Below are 17,418 nucleotides of genomic sequence, written 5' to 3'. Positions count from 1 at the left end.
CAAATTCACTAGCCATCGGGCATGGCAATGGTAGTTATTTACTAGCCCAACATTGAATATCACTAGCCATGGGAGTGGGGGATACCATAATCTAGAGACCGGCCTCGTTGGCGTCGTGGCAGGCCATCGGTCTACAGGCTGGTAGGTACTGGGTTCGGATCCCAGTCGAGGCATGGAATTTTTAATCCAGATACCGACTCCAAACCCTGAGTGAGTGCTCCGCAAGGCTCAATGGGTAGGTGTAAACCACTTGCACCGACCAGTGATCCATAACTGGTTCAACAAAGGCCATGGTTTGTGCTATCCTGCCTGTGGGAAGTGCAAATAAAAGATCCCTTGCTGCCTGTCGTAAAAGAGTAGCCTATGTGGCGACAGCGGGTTTCCTCTAAAAAAATCTGTGTGGTCCTTAACCATATGTCTGACGCCATATAACCGTAAATAAAATGTGTTGGGTGCGTCGTTAAATAAAACACTTCTTTCTTTTTTCCATAATCTAGAAGGCCTGCAACAAATATAATCCACCAAAGAGAAAAAAGGTCGTTCTGCCATGCCCAATCTGATTAAAATTAACTCCACTGGTTAATAACTATTACCTGACCCAACAGAGCTGATTTCAATCAGATTATGCTATGCCGTACCTCTCTGAAAAGTGGTACGGCCGTGGTCGTATCGTCTGCGCCGCCCCTGGTACCCCTATCCAGTTGACAGTCTTACCCCAGTGTGGTTGTATCTAGAACAACTTCTGTTTCATAGAGTCTGTCCTGACTTTGCCGCCATCCTAAGATGTATCTGACTAATGTAATTTTCTAACGTTCGACTAAAATTACATACTGAAAACAGATTTATATTTAGAATACTATTTGACTGTATATATTTAGTGTGTTTCTGATCGTCCCACTCTTTGTATGTTGCCCAAACTGGAATCCGTATAAAAAAAAAAAAAAAAAAAAAGTAAAGTAAATAAAAATAAAAAAAAGATTACGAATACGTTTATTTGGATTGCCGATCTTTTCACAGCGTGTTCTACACACTTACACTGCAATGCACATACATGAATACATATCCAGTTAATTAACATTAATGTTAAAAGTGAATATAAAATTGAACTGACAAATGTCAAATTAAGTATGTATTCTATTTTGTCTGACTATTTGAGCCGTAAGTATAAACTTACCTAAGTGCAATCGTGTATATTTAAAGGATCTAGCATTAGTAAACATCATGGATGGCAATCTTTTTAGTATGGTTATTAATTATTAAGTTTAAAAAAATAATAATCATGGATTGTGTTACAATGTAGTAAAAAGTGCATTTCTGTCTCGACCATATTTTGGACAAAAGGGGCAATATCTTTCTTCACTTTGAATTTTTATACTTTCCAGTTTCTATGTCTAAATTCTGTGAGCTTATGTTCTTAGCATTGTAATAATTTTCAGAACGTTTATATTTTTGTGAGTAGTAAATCGAAAAGGACACTCATTAGTCGACATCTTAAGAGTGGCAGCAAATTCAGGGTAGTTATTGTGCGTTTTATTTTCATTACGTATCCTTCGATTAGTTTCGGACAAAAAGTCTGGTGTGGTCATTTCTAGAATAGCATGGGGTTTTTTTTTGGTGTTTTTTTTTTGGTTTTGACAAACCTGTACTGATGGTAGAAGTACATGTACTTTCATACACGTGTGACTTTGCCAAGACCGCTGTGATAATAGTGTGTGAAACTAATAAAGAGTTAAAAGAGTTAAGTCGACCTTGCTGATCGCAATTCTGTTCAGATTTTGTGATGTGATGTATTGTATTTTAAAGGGACATACCCGACCTATGGGACAATTTCTGGTTAAGAAATTGGGCAGCAAAGTCGGGAATATACCTTTTAATATGAAAACAGTTAATAAACAAAGTTACAATGTGCCTTCGTTTTGTTGTACTCACTGGGAACAGCGGAAGGCAGGAGCGGGTTCGATAGAATGGATGGAGGGGGCAAAAAAAGTAAGTTTGTTTTATTTAACGATGCCACTAGGAGCACATTGATTTTTTTATCTCATCATCGGCTATTGGACGTCAAACATATGGTTATTCTGACACTTTTTTTTTTTTTATATAGAAAACCCGCTGTCGCCACAATTTTATTTGTGCTTCCCACAGGCAGGAGAGCACAAACCATGTCCTTTGGTTGAACCAGTTATAGATCACTGGTCGGTGCAAGTGGTTCGCACCTACTCATTGAGCCTTGCGGAGCACTCGCTCAGGGTTTGGAGTCGGTATCTGGATTAAAAATCCCATTCGTCGACTGGGATCCGAACCCAGTACCTACCAGCCTGTAGACCGATGCCCTAACCACGACGCCACCGAGTCCGGTGGAGGGGGCAGGTTAGAGTAAAATATCTGCCTGTACTCAGAATGTTGAGAATGTCGTACTTCGGCAAGGAGAGCACGTCCCTGGACATCTTCATACAGATCCTGACCAGTATATTTCATTCCCACAGGCCATAAGAGTGATCCCCTCACTTTCACGGACATTTAAGAAATAGTCCCCAGAAAGGGATGGAGTAGGCACACACGGTGCACAAGTCCATATAACTTTTGTTTTGCTCTTGGTGAAAATTGAGAAAGGGGATGCTATCCCTCAACACCGGCTGGGATGGCCACGATACCGTTACCTACACCAGTTGACCAGCCAGCGCACCACGACTGGTACATCAAAGGCCGTGGTATGTGCTATCCTGTATGGGATTGTGCATATAAAAGATCATTTGCTGCTACTCTTTTTGATTCGTCTGTTGCTCCAGCCAGCGCACAACTGGTACATCAAAGGCCATGGTATGTGCTATCCTGTATGGGATTGTGCATATAAAAGATCCCTCGCTGCTACTCTTTTCGATTCGTATGTGTCGCTCCAGCCAGTGCACCACAACTGGCATATCAAAGGCTGTGGTATGTACTATTCTGTCTGTGGGATGGTGCATATAAAAGATCCCTTGCTGCTAATCAAAAGAGAGTAGCCCATGAAGTGGTGACCGCGGGTTTCCTCCCTCAATATCTGTGTGGTCCTTGACCATATGTCTGACGCCATATATCCGTAAATAAAATGTGTCGAGTGTGTCGTTAAATAAAACATTTCCTTCCATTACACCAGTTGATGGCATCATGATCTTCCAACACCTCAGACTTAAAAAAAGAGAAAAGTTTCTTTCATGAAGTATTAAAATGATAACAAATCACAAATGTTTACAAATGAATTTTATTTTCACACAAAACTTGTTTTAAAAATCCATACCAAAAGTTGTCTGAATATAACACAAATTATATCCATCTAAATACATTACCTTTAAACATTGGAACACAATCCTCTTACCCACTAACCCCCCAAAAAGGTTTCATGTCACAACCACCACAGCAAAACGGCAAATAATGCCCAAACATCAATGTAATAAATTCTTTGTGTGCTAGTGTGTCAAAACAAGATGCATGAAACATCTATATATGACAATACATTTGAGTCAACTAACATACATAATAAAACCTATAAACCTGATTATCGTTTGTGCGTATGAATATAATAAAACAAAAAACCCTGAATACGGCTTTGTGCGTTATATCATGTGGACTATACCCGTAATCTCACATTATGGTTAATCGTTTCCACAATAAACCATACAGATGGAAGTTCTACATTTAGGAGATGTCATAATGATAATACACGTACATTACAAAAAACATACCCCAATATAAAATAAAAACAATGTGCAACCGTTCCAAAGTTTACAGTTGGTCTTGTGTTACTTGTCAATAATTTAGATAACCAACAATAAATTCCATTCTAAAATTCAAGCATAATAGGAAGCTGCTCTTAGCCAAATTAACGATGGATATGTATAGTTCATTGAACATTTTCCAAAATGCTAATTTGAAAACTAAGTAAATACAATTCTCTAACATTGTTATATTTTGTAGGATTACCATTGCCAGGATAAATTAATTTAAAAAAAAAATTAATGAGCTCATCAAACATTGCTTTCTGAACAGATCTGAACAGTTAGCAGAGTTACTTCCCTTCCAGTTTTTTTTTTTTTAATACATGAAATCTTTTGACATGTTATTTAATGAACATTAAGAATGAAAACCCCCAAATGTTTTTCATTTTAAACAAACCTATTAATAATGAAGAAAACCTTCGAATATTGTTGCCATTTTGATATAATGTAATTAAAAATTAAATGTGTACATACTTTGTAACCAAAATATGATACTGTCAAATGCCATTAAATACAATAAAAAACATGACGACCATTTTCCTGAGTTAAATTATGAAACTATATATCTATACAATCCACATAAAAATCTGTAAAATATTTAAGCATGTAAACATTATTTAGGTAGAGAGTTGAATTCTGAAGCTATATATCTATAATCCACATAAAAATCTATAAAACATTATTTAGGCAGTAAATGTCAGAGTAGAACAGAATAATATATACACAATACACGAACACTTGCTAAAAAAACCCACCCATGTGAACTGCAAACACAATATTTATAACATGGAGTTGTTCTGAATAAAGTTAATAAAATTCAGAGGGAGAAGAATGGAAGACCCAGCCACTTTCTCCACATGAATTATTCAACATTTACGTAATGCAAAATGCTAATAGTTTTGTATGTTCTTCAAGATTGCGAGTCACTCAATGGCCTGGGGAGTAGCCAGAGAGGAAAAGGAAAAAACGCAGAGGCAAACCGACCCGTAAAATAAACATCGGTGTTGTGGAGAAAATAAAATTAATCCAGCCATGTGTATTTTTGTGCTGGGGTTTAACATTCATTAATCAAAACTAATTTTGCTGAATTAACATGCCATATAAACTGTCCAATGTAATTAGTCTTGATCTATGAACTGGAAAACAGAAATATCAGTCTATGTACTTGTATCAGATACAAATCAACCTCCACTGAGAGGATTCGAACCATAGACCGTCATTTCAAGAGTCCAGCACTCTACCAACTGAGCTAATGGGGATATTCCCACTAGCTACTGCCAGTAGGGACACTTCATACCAACACTACTACATACTGGAAAACAGAAATATCTGTCTATGTACTGGAAAACAGAAATATCTGTCTTTGTATTGGAAAACAGAAATACCAGTTTTCAACAACTCAACAGTGAGCAGCATATTATAATAATGACCATTTTTACATAAAATTAAAAACAATCCAACACCTCTTTCTTGCTGTGGCTAATATTGGGAATATAAAACATGTTAGCAATGTCTTAGCTAAATAACCATACATAACATAACAATAATGCATGTATCTCAAAAAATTTGCTGGTTCTGTGCATGTTTTCGACAATCTGCTGGGACAAGCGAAATGTATGTTAGTGCTCGTGCAGAGGACAAGTTAAAAAAATGTATAATGGGGTTACATTTTTAGAAATCAAAAACGTTGTCCTCGCTATTTTAACTTATCCGGATCAGTAAAAACATTGAAGGACAAGTTGATTTTAAAATGTACTTGTCCGGTGTAAATTTCTTTTGAAGAGAACAAAAAGTTTCAAATGCCAAATTTATAATATTGCTTACAAGTGAGGTCAGGTGAGAAATTTTCCATAACAAAAGCAGTTTCATAAAATAAAATAAAAATAAATCTTTTTATGAAGAAAATAATTAAATTTCTAACATTCATTACAACATAATGTCACCTCATTGGTCCAGACCTAGCAGTGGGAGATGTTAATATGATGAACGTAAAAATTACGTCGTCAGGGAATGTCATATCCGACGACATCATTTTATATTGACACGTTGTCTTATCAAGCCTTATTGTTTACATTCATCAGGGTATGACCAAAAATAATCACCTGCTTCGCTGATTCAGTTTACAAATATTTTTTTTAGTTCACACTTAGATGAACGTAAAAGAAATAAACAATCTGCAAAATGATAACGGGCGAGCATGAGATACTGTTCACCTGTGTGTGAAATACATGGTTCAACTAAAAGCTTAAGCATTACGTAACTGTTGATTAAATTTAGAATTTTTTTTTTAATGCATCTATGGATTTTAACCAATTTAATATCGATAATTTATAAAAACAGGCCTCTGAAAATTGTGCTAACTAATTGTGCATTTCTTGTGCAAATGTAATTTTGTGCAACATATTCATCATTAGTGCATTAAATAACTAACATCATTTTAACAGGTTACACAAGGTGGAATCCGTTACCTGAAAATGTTTTGTGTAACCTATAAATGGGATTCTCCAGAGGCCTTAAAAGAAAATATGAGTATACACTTCAGGTAGATTTGTTGAAGACTAAAATATAATTAATAGGGGTGTCACGATGCATCACAATAAGATACATGATACCCTTGCTTTTTTATCAATTCCTTTTTTAACCATGTATCAATTCCTATATTAACGGGACATGCCCTAGTTTTTAAGGCACATTTTTTACTATTGGAGCCATATTTGAAATCATACTTTACTTGGATTTTAGTATCCATTTCCATACATGGAACAGTGGTTTTGTTCATTCTGGTGCTTTTAATGTATGTTTAAAAATGCACGTGCGTCTGAGAAGTAACAGTTATTGAGTCAAGTTTTACTGTATTTTTAGAGGGTATTTCACCATTTCAAAGTCACAGACTAATGTTTCACTCAATTGTAACTTTATCCAAATGTGTTACAAGTTTGTAGACTAACAAAACTTAAGAGTGCATTTTCGTGGGCTGTAACTAGGGTCTGTCCCTTTAAAGCTGCATTTTCGTGGGCTGTAACTAGGGTCAGTCCCTTTAAAGCTGCATTTTTGTGGGCTGTAACTAGGGTCTGTCCCTTTAAAGCTACATTTTCGTGGGCTGTAACTAGGGTCAGTCCCTTTAAAGCTGCATTTTCGTGGGCTGTAACTAGGGTCTGTCCCTTTAAAGCTGCATTTTCGTGGGCTGTAACTAGGGTCTGTCCCTTTAAAGCTACATTTTCGTGGGCTGTAACTAGGGTCAGTCCCTTTAAAGCTGCATTTTCGTGGGCTGTAACTAGGGTCTGTCCCTTTAAAGCTGCATTTTCGTGGGCTGTAACTAGGGTCTGTCCCTTTAAAGCTACATTTTCGTGGGCTGTAACTAGGGTCTGTCCCTTTAAAGCTGCATTTTCGTGGGCTGTAACTAGGGTCAGTCCCTTTAAAGCTGCATTTTCGTGGGCTGTAACTAGGGTCTGTCCCTTTAAAGGAAATATTTTATTTAACGACACACTCAACCCATTTTATTTAACGACACACTCAACCCATTTTATTTAACGACACACTCAACCCATTTTATTTACAGTTATATGGCATCAGTGATTCCTATATTAATTCTGCATTCAATTACCAACACCAGTTTGAACTAGTATATACCTATTGACAACATATTTCCTTTAAAAAAAAATGATAGTGGACAGAAAAAAAATTGCTGTTTATATCAATATGCCTATGTTGTAATATTTCCACATTAAAAGTGTTTAAATCGAGTTTTCCTTATTTTTAATTCACTTCTTATTTTATGGGGAAAACAATGTGAATCCGGTATCACTGGCTATGTATTGTAAGGTAGTTGAATCGTGACACCATTAACAATGAGTTAATGCTGGTTCTGGCGAAGTAGTTCTTATTGGCTCTTGTTTTATGGGGAAAACAATGTGAATGAGGTATGGCTGGCTATGTATCATGATGTAGGTGAATCGTGACACCCCTAACAATGAGTTAATGCTTGTTTTGGTGAGGTAGTTCTTATTGGCTCTTGTTTCGATTCATCAACTCCATGTCGGGTCTTTTTTCATTGTATCTTCAGACTTACTCGTCAAGGTTGGGTCGCTCAGGGGGGAAAGATTCCTTGGAATAATCTCTCAATGGAGAATAGAACTGCAAATAGAGTAACACCAATAAACATCAAACACGACAGTTATTAGTAACAATGCATTAAACACACACTATAAAGTTTTTTTGGTTTTGTTTAATGACATCACAAGAGCACATTTATTTGTTAATCATCGGTTATTGCATGTCAAACATGTGGCAGATCTTTTATATATATATGCAATTTCCCACAGACATGACAGCACATACTACAGTCTTTGATATACCAGTCATGGTGCACTGGCAGGTACGAGAAATAGCTCAACCGGTCCACCTATAGAGATTGATCCTAGACCATCCATCAGGTAAGCACTTTACCACTGAGCTATGTCCCGCTCACACCCATTATAAGCACGATGTACATGGGGGAAATAAGGAAGGAACTTATTTTAACACATTTTAAGTATGGTTATATGGCATATGGCCATAAATTCATGACTATTCACTCATTTTCCATTTCTTTTTGAGGGCATTATGGCCAAACGGCAACTTTCAACAAGTATATTACTGTAAAACAGTTTTATTTTCAAAGGATCAAATTCGAAATTAAAAATGAATCTAGTTTGCACACATTTATTTTCGGAAATACCCAATCCTTCCTGCCAATAAAAAATAATAATATGAAGAACTGGTATTGATGTTAAGCATGCTGGTTATGGCACATAACGTTACATTTTCCAGTCCACGAAAACCTGGCATAACAGATTTTGGAGGAAGGTTGTATATGCTCACGGAAACTCAATACAATTAAAAAAATAATTGTTTTCTACCAAATAAATCCTGCGTCTAGAAAGGGTGCTGTTGTTAAACCAGGGCTCGAAATGGCCTGTGGCCAGGTCGCCAATAGCAACCAATAGTATTATTTGGACGATTTCCTTTAGAACTATAACATATGAGCCACTATTAATATTTGTATTGCATATATTTATTCCCCATTAAAATCTTGCTCGTGGTTCATGGTTCGCTTACCTTAATTTGCCAACATCCATTATAATTTTTTGGACCACTATATTTTTTGGCGAGTTTCGAGCCTGTAAACTGTGGCAAATCCTGTGTAAAGCAATAAGGGACAGGGTATCCAAGACTACTTGAGGATGGGCCGAGTCTAGTAAGACTAGAGTCCAATGACATGACTCAAGTACCCGTACAAGGAAGAACACTCTTATTTAAGTATACATTGTTTTTCACATTGTCATTTTGCCATATGATTACATTATGGGGCTGTGAGACATGGCGGGAAAACAAAGTCGAATGTGTATTATGCAATACAGTGGCACGATTTGGCATCCTACTGTAAGGGTACTCGGGGTTCCGGGTTGAGTTTCACCCTTGTGTACTGCTTTCTTTATATGGTGAAACCTAGGTAAATCTCATACCTCGCTATTTAAGCAGGAAACAGTTCCACAAAAACCAGAACTCACAAAACCATACCTTGTACTGTGTTGTCGGATCCAGTTTCAGATTGGGATGTGGGCTATTTTTCTTATCAAAGCTGAAATGAGTATATATAAATTATAATTAGTACAGTCGACTATTCAGTAGTGTTTCCGCCAGAAAGAAATATTTGGGTATGGCGCTATGGAATTGAATGCAACCATAGTCAACTGAGGGACTAGTGCACCCCCCCCCCCCCCCCCGAAAGAAAATGACTAATGTTTAGGGTTATGGTTAAGAAAATCATACAGTAATGATAATAGTCATTGGTTTTGTCAATAGGTTAACTTAAAAAAAAAGAGAAAAAAAAGGGTACGACACCATACCCGTTTTACCCTCTGGCAGAAACCCTGTTCAGGAATATGTAAAACAATATCATAAACACAACAATTGCCGCCAAGTTAAATGTCTCGCCCCATCAAACTCATCTCATTGTATGTATATGAAAAATAAATTCCATTAAAACAAAAATCTTAACTTTAAATAAATGTTTATAACATACATTAAGATAACATTCAAAGATGCATCGTTTGAATTTTACCATGACACAAACTAGCGATTATGTCCTGAAAATATCATTGTTCTTGGCAAGAAAAATGCTGTGTGTCCAAGTGGGTACATGTTTGAAATATCAACGGGGTAGTCCCGAAGTCAGATGAGAAAAATAGTTATTAATTTGTCTTGTGTAAAGTAAAGATTGTAGTACGGTCTTCAATTACACCGCATGGCTAGCTATGGCATTTACCAAATTCGCCAATTGTGAATTTTTAATGCAGTTGGTGAATTTTATTTTAATTTGATGAAAACAATTTCAGATAATAATGGACATTTTTTTTTAGAAAACAATTGTTGATTTCTGCAACTTTTCAAGTTTAACAGATAACATGGCCAAAAATGTTGCTCGCCCAGAGCTAGCCCTGCAAGCGTACTAACAATTATATTCAAAATAATAATTTAATTTTCTACCATTTTATATAGAATTTTCCCTAGCTTGTATTAGCATGGTGCAGCACCATTCCTCAATCAGTGCCATGCAGATTTTTGTTCAGTGACTTTTGCAGTAAATCACTGACTGAAAGGTTATTTTGCTGTATGTAGACATATTTAAAAATACTTGTGTTAAATACTAGCAGATAAGATACACCCAGACCGTGCCTTTTAAGGTGCGCGAGGGTGCGATCGCGCTCGTACAGCACGCGTAATTTCAATCTGACGAGAGTGAAAAATAACGCATCTTACACTTAACAAAGAGCGCATGTAAAATAATTTTGTATATTGATTGCCATTATTTACCGTGTGTAGCTGATAGAAAGACCCGTTTAATAATAACAGAAAAATAACAAATGTGACGAGCACGGTAGCGTTCATGCAAGCTTTTAATATATGACTGGTACTTATCTTTGCTATAGAACAATACACTGGTTTAATAGACATCTTTGAAGACGTACCAATCCGATCAGAACTCCTTTGCCTATTTAATTTATTATTGATTAGAAACGGTCCACTTGTACAACATCTGATAAGATTACAATGTATGATAAAGCTAAATCATTTATACTGTTCCTATAATTTCAAAAGCAGACGGAACAATAAAAGAAAGAGAAGAAATGATAATAGGTATGTAAGATAGGTTTAGGTCTCCTTTACCAATTTTTTTTTTTTTTTTTTTTTATACATCTATTATATTTCCTTTTTCATCTTTAAAAAATATCAAATAAAACTGCATTTAAATATTTGTATTTCAGCCAGAGGTTAATGAATATACATCTGTTATAAATATAAATGTATATATGTACAAACTATAGTACTGTACAGTAATCATTGCCAACTATTTAATTAAATCAGAGCTATCGGGGTCAGATTATTTTTACTCTTGGAATTCTGGATGCACGCACACAGTCTACTTGACAACTTGTTATGCATTTATTTATGATGGTGTCTAAAATTATGGTGGGTTTATTATGGTATCCCATATTTGGAATAAAGTCCTTTGTAATGACAGAATTCGTAGGAGTTTGTATATTATTTTTTACAAACAACATTGGGACTGTTCTAGATCAATAACGTAACACTGACCTAACAGATGACAGAGCCGTTCCTAACTGGTAGTGGTAGGTCAAATGACGTGTTACAAAATGTTGAGGAAGAGACATTGGTTGTATAATTGTTGAAGTGCAGTCGTTAAGTTAAAGAGAGTCCTGAGGTTAGGGGTGTTAGTATTACTGATGGCAGTTATTTTTCCACTGGATAAAAATGATTGCTGTCTACTGAATGACACACTCAACACATTTTATTTACAGTTAAATGGTGTCGGACACATGGTTAAGGACCACACAGCTGTTGAGAGGAAACCCGCTGTCGCCACTTCATGGGCTATTCTTTTCGATTAGCAACAAGGGATTTTTATATGCACCATCCCACTGACAGGATTATGGATAGTACATACCACAGCCTTTGCTACACCAGTTGTGGAGAACTGGCTGGCACGAGTCGGTAGAATGGATAATGTTCGGTTTTTATATTTGTTTGTTTACTATTTTTAAATTTGCTGTTGGCAGCCTAAAAAATGCCACAAGTAAGCAATTTATTAAAAGTATTAAAATGCAGTTTCACTTGTTGATCCACTGCATGGTAGAGTGGCCTCAAAAATGCCACAAGTAAGCAATTTATTAAAAAGTATTAAAATGCAGTTTCACTTGTTGATCCACTGCATGGTAGAGTGGCTGGAGTACTCGACCCGAGTCTTGATGGTCTCTAGTTCAAATCCAGGCCTAGAACTACGTCATTTGCAGTGTTTAATGCAATTGCAATACCCAGTTGATATTGCTAATTCAATACCCCAAATAGGGAGAAAATACGAAACCCTTTCAGACCAGGGGTGGGGGAGACTCGGTCCCACGTTGATGTCATACTTAGGGGGGTAGAGGGATAAGAAGAACGAGTTATAAAATCATTTAAAAGGTGATATTTGCCAAATAGTGTTCTAAAAACAAAATCATAGTGGCATTTGTATATTTTTATCTTGAATCATGAACGCGAAATGATAAACATCAAAACATGAAAGAAAAACAAAATGTTTGATCCCATCAGCAAAAAAAATATTATTATATTTATTTTACATAATGGAATAAATAATATAAAAAAGGAATAAAAGTTATGCATTTTAACTCCCATATATGTATAAAAAGTACCAGTATTCAGTAGTCCTGAAAATTAATAAACAATAACACCGTTGGAGCGTTTGACAACTTGAGCTGACAAAGCAATTAATGACGTTATCGCCGATTGGATGACATTTGACCTCTCCTGGCTCTAAAGATAGCCGGTTTAGCTATTCCAACTCACTCCCACTTTTTTTTTTAAAAAGAGGGTGTAACCTTTTTTTAAATTTTAAAGCCTTTATAATTAGATACACTACATTGAACAGTCAACAAAAACACATTTACTAGGTTAAGTATATTTTTATGCTATTTCAAAGCAGTTTGTATTTATCACAAAGCCTCTTGCCTCGGACTCAACACTCGACCCGACAGAGCTCCGTACACAGGGGTTAACATGTGGTTGATTGTGACCAGTTGCAAACTCTGGGTCCTTTGTTTTAATTGGAGTGTAATACCTTGGTAGCCCCCATTGCCTTCTCACCAGAATGATGCTATTGTTAACGTCGGTTTTATCTCGTGACCAGCACAGCGGCTTTGACAAATGTCTAGCCTAGTGGCAGTAGATTGATTGTAGCTCCGACTTATGGCAGACTTTAAAATCACAGACGTCAGAAACACCAGTCAATTTTGACCACTATTTATTTATTTGTTATTATTTTAAATCATGCACAAGATGCCAATATCTGGGCAGGCTGATCCAATTGGCGGATAGGAATTTGTTCCTATAATAGAAACGGACAGGTGCTTCGGAGCGACAAGAATGACAAAAGTGGGACCGGCAAATGCACGTTTTTGAAAAATAATTTCGGTCACAGAGATCGAGAATCGGTCCCAGACCGGGAAAAAAGGGCTTTTCCCCACCCTTGTTTCAGACTAATAGATCCATAATATCGAGTCCTGGTCTTCCAAACACTCACCACACATCAGGTCCTTGGGTGGCCAATCTAGCCAGGTAGAACATGGCACCAAAAAACCCAACTCCAATACATGCAAACAGCGGGACCAGCTGCAACATTAAAGCATAAAAGTAAGCAAAACATACTCAAAGCAAAAATCAATCAGTCAAAAGAAGAATGAAATTCTAAGATGTAACAAAACGTATAGCAATTTAATCTTGCACACTTAAGGCCAAATAAAAAAAAAAGTTGGTGATCGTCCCTGCCTGTACCTGAAAATGTGCCCGCCCCTCGAATTTATTTTATTTTTTAATTTTGTTAAAAACCTGTTGAGATAGCAGCAATTCAACTTTCGTAAGCACTGTAACGGGTTAAACCATCACCAGGTCCATCTGGCGGCCAGTGACAGAACTACAACATATAGGAGCATATGCTGGTGGCTGCTAGTAGTGCTACTCCCGCAAACAAAATGGTCTCTGGGGTTTTATAAAAATTTTCACAGAAAAAAAACAAAACAATAAAAACCTCCCCCCATCCCTGATTTGTGTGATCAAAAGGATGATCACCAACTCTTTTTTTTATATTTTTTTGGCCTAAGTTAAGTTTATTTGCTTTGTTTAAAAATAATGCTAGAGTGCATCAAAAAATTAATCATCGGCTATTGGATGTCTCTATCATTGGGCAATTTAACTAGTCTTAGAGAAAACATGAAACAGTTTTCCATTTGTAGAAAGGGATCTTTTATATGCACCATACAACACAGGATAGCACATACCACAGCCTTTGATATACCAGTTGTGGTGCACTGGCGTAAATGAGAAATTGCCCACCATCGACCCCAAACCAGGGTGAATGAAGCAAGTGCTTTACCACAGGTAGCCCGAGTACTCTGACTGTAAGAGAGCTAGACGGACATTTGGACATAAACACGCTCTCATTACAGTCAGAGACCAACCTATGTCTTTTTTTGGCAATTCCTGACTACCAAACAGTAGGCAACGAGTCCCGCTCTAATACCACAACAATCCTATGTTTGACGTCAAATACCTTTACATCAATCATTTTCGAGTTAAGTGATACAAAAAAATCCACATATTAATCACTAATACACTTAATACAGAAAGAAACCCGACAGCACCCACATTCAGCTACGCTTCGTGACACTCCGTCGCAACAATTGCAAAGCTCGGCGATCTATTTCGAGACGTAGACCACGTGATCGCGCACTGGGCGATTCCGCCGTGTACAGCAGTTACAGGGGCCGTCTCATATCAAGCGAAGTTACAACATGGAAGAGTTGGCTAATGCCGTTTTGGATGAATTTGGATTTCATTACGTCATTAAACCAAAACAATTACACATTATTGATTCCATTTTGAATTTGAAGGATACATTTGGGTGTTATCGACAGGATACGGCAAAAGTATGTGCTACGTACTGCCTCCTCTTATGAAAGTAAGTAGTAATTTAATTTGATTATTTTATGTTTTATGAATTAGTCATTAGTACAGTAGTAGAGTGTGTGTGTGTGTGTGTTTTTTTCTCTCAACAATTACGTAACGCTCTTGAGGGGATGGGGTATCATAAGATGTATTCCGAGGCGTTAAGGGGAAGGATGGCAATGCTTGTTACTGCAAAATCAAAATTGAATCGGTGCATAGCTCATTCGATCTTTAAAACTTATCTTATAGTTGTTTTGCTATTCAGATCAAACTAAAAAATATTGAAATTTGTTTTGTTCAACGACACCACTAGAGCACATTGATTAATTAATCACTAGCTATTGGATGTCCAACATTTGGTAACTCTGATATGAGTATTGGAGAAGAAACCCGCTACATTAGCAATGGATCTTTTATATGTACTTTCCCACAGGCCACTGACCAGTTCTGGTGCATTAGTTGGAACGACAAAGAAATCAATTGGTTGAATGGATCCATCGAGGTTGTTCGATCCTGCGACGCGAACACTCAAACGACTGAGCTGAAACCCACTCCCTAAGAAATATGCGGAAATGACTCAAATGTGAAACTGTGGTGTAATATCTCATTAAAAAGCAAAAAGAAAAATAAAGAAGAAAAACGCGGTAGGATACTAGTAAATTAAGTAATAAAAATAGTTCAAATTTTGTTTTGGGTTGGTTGTAAGTATTCTGTTTGCTTAATAACTAATTTCATATGAACGATCGTTTTATCCAAGCAAATGTAAATCACATATATGTATGGTAGTTAATAATTATTGACAATGAATTAACCTACGTAGAACACAGCCCAATTGTTTTCAACAACTGAACAAAGACCGATTCTGTAACACAATACTCAATGATCAGTTGTAGACAGGAGTTCCGTCATAGTAGACAAGCTGACGCCTAGGGACCGATGTCGACGAGTTTCGCCGTATGCATGTATGGCCACAAATGACTGCCAGGTCCGATGTCGGGAATTAACCTGCTTATATCAGTTTGATGTTCAAGTACGCTACCACGATTTCTGATCAGGGCCACAAACTGTACTCAGAACGAGAGGGTGTGTGGGAGTTTTAAAAAAAGGTTTAGAACTTTTTTCAGCGTAGAATGTAGCCACAATTAATGAGATTACCCAACAATACGCATTGGCAGTTAACAGTACGACAATGATATTTGTCACTGATTTACAAGTTCTTTTTTGACTGACGATTTGTTTATGAAAATAATAACCGCTTGATATGAGACGGCCCCTGTAACTGCTGCACAAGGCGGAATCGCCCAGTGCGCGATCACGTGGTCTACGTCTCGAAATAGATCGCCGAGCTTTGCAATTGTTGTGACGGAGTGTCACGAAGCGTAGCTGAATGTGGGTGCTGTCGGGTTTCTTTCTGTAGTAAGTGTATTAGTGATTAATATGTGGATTTTTTTGTATCACTTAACTCGAAAATGATTGATGTAAAGGTATTTGACGTCAAACATAGGATTGTTGTGGTATTAGAGCGGGACTCGTTGCCTACCGTCTGGTAGTCAGGAATTGCCAAAAAAAGACATAGGTTGGTCTCTGACTGTAATGAGAGCATGTTTATGTCCAAATGTCCGTCTAGCTCTCTTACAGTCAGAGTACTCGGGCTATACCACAGGGTGACACACACAGGGCTGTCCCGCCCCTACTGAGAGAGAGAAGAGAGAGAGAGAGAGAGAGAGAGAGAGAGAGAGAGAGAGAGAGAGAGAGAGTGAGAGAGAGACCTGTTGGCAGACAACAAAAATATCTGACACGATTTCAGACAATTTCGACCCCTGCGCAGTGGTCAAGGACACGCTTACAACTCACGTGGAAATCAACGTAAACATATCGTATAAGATCAGATATCGTGCATATTTACCGATTTGTGAGCCTTCAAAGAAGACAGTTTCATGCCAGGCATAAAATTGAGATGCACCATGGTTGCTGTTACTTTTAACAATTATACAAATAATAATATGCGAACTTGCAAACACAAAACCCTCTATCAATGCCTGTGAAAACACTTATACCAACTGCGTAGTCACCGCATCCGCATATGAAAAATAGTTCATGTCAAAGAAATAGTGCGGGTTATACGTAAATTGCCGAGATGTTCCGAGTGGTCTCAAAGAACAATTTTGAACGTCTTTCAAAAATACTTCTTACATGGCCACACAACCACAATTAATTACGCTATATGTTTCTATATAGTATTAGTGGAAACATTTTTTATTAATATCAGCAGGCCCACGGATTTTTGTAATACATACAGTATGTACCTTTGCCTGTCTGGGGGGAAAATACCCTCAAAAGGACAACCCCTGTTGCCAAGCTCTTTCTCTCAGGATATTGGTTTAAACAAACTCACCCACTAAACCTGGCCGAAGTACACCCATTTTACACAAAAAGCACTACTTTTGCATGGGCCGGAATTACAACAAACAAGTCTTCAATGTCAGCAAGTTACACGTTTAGAAACTACATGGCATGATGCTCTCCCCTGTCAACTTCAGTCTGATAGTTGTCACTTCAAAGCTGTTTGCCATGAAATAATCAGTCAAACAACAGACTACTTGCG

At 37.1% G+C, this 17,418-nt stretch overlaps 1 protein-coding gene across 1 annotated transcript; it reads right to left on the bottom strand.

Moving 5' to 3' along the window:
• Positions 1 to 3,222: 3,222 nt before the first annotated feature.
• Positions 3,223 to 16,879, bottom strand: LOC121385259 (cytochrome c oxidase subunit NDUFA4-like). The gene is made up of 4 exons (XM_041515866.1): positions 16,720 to 16,879; positions 13,393 to 13,481; positions 9,312 to 9,372; positions 3,223 to 7,886 (listed from the first exon to the last, which is right to left on the bottom strand). The coding sequence occupies exons 1-4, from the start codon at positions 16,777 to 16,779 to the stop codon at positions 7,818 to 7,820; spliced, it is 279 nt and encodes a 92-aa protein (XP_041371800.1). The 5' UTR covers positions 16,780 to 16,879; the 3' UTR covers positions 3,223 to 7,817.
• Between the last annotated feature and the right edge of the window lie 539 nt (positions 16,880 to 17,418).

Source organism: Gigantopelta aegis, chromosome 11 (assembly GCF_016097555.1).
Source record: "Gigantopelta aegis isolate Gae_Host chromosome 11, Gae_host_genome, whole genome shotgun sequence".
Taxonomy (NCBI): domain Eukaryota; kingdom Metazoa; phylum Mollusca; class Gastropoda; order Neomphalida; family Peltospiridae; genus Gigantopelta; species Gigantopelta aegis.
Note: the sequence above shows the minus strand (reverse complement) of the source record. Positions and strands in the feature narration are given on the sequence as shown.

Coding starts and splice junctions, on each gene's coding strand:
- LOC121385259 (XM_041515866.1), bottom strand. CDS start 16,779: ATGGTGCATCTCAATTTTATGCCTGGCATGAAACTGTCTTCTTTGAAG. Junction 13,482..16,719: donor CTTTGAAGGCTCACAAATCG/GTAAATATGCAC, acceptor TTAATGTTGCAG/CTGGTCCCGCTGTTTGCATG. Junction 7,887..9,311: donor ATCCGACAACACAGTACAAG/GTATGGTTTTGT, acceptor CTCTATTTGCAG/TTCTATTCTCCATTGAGAGA.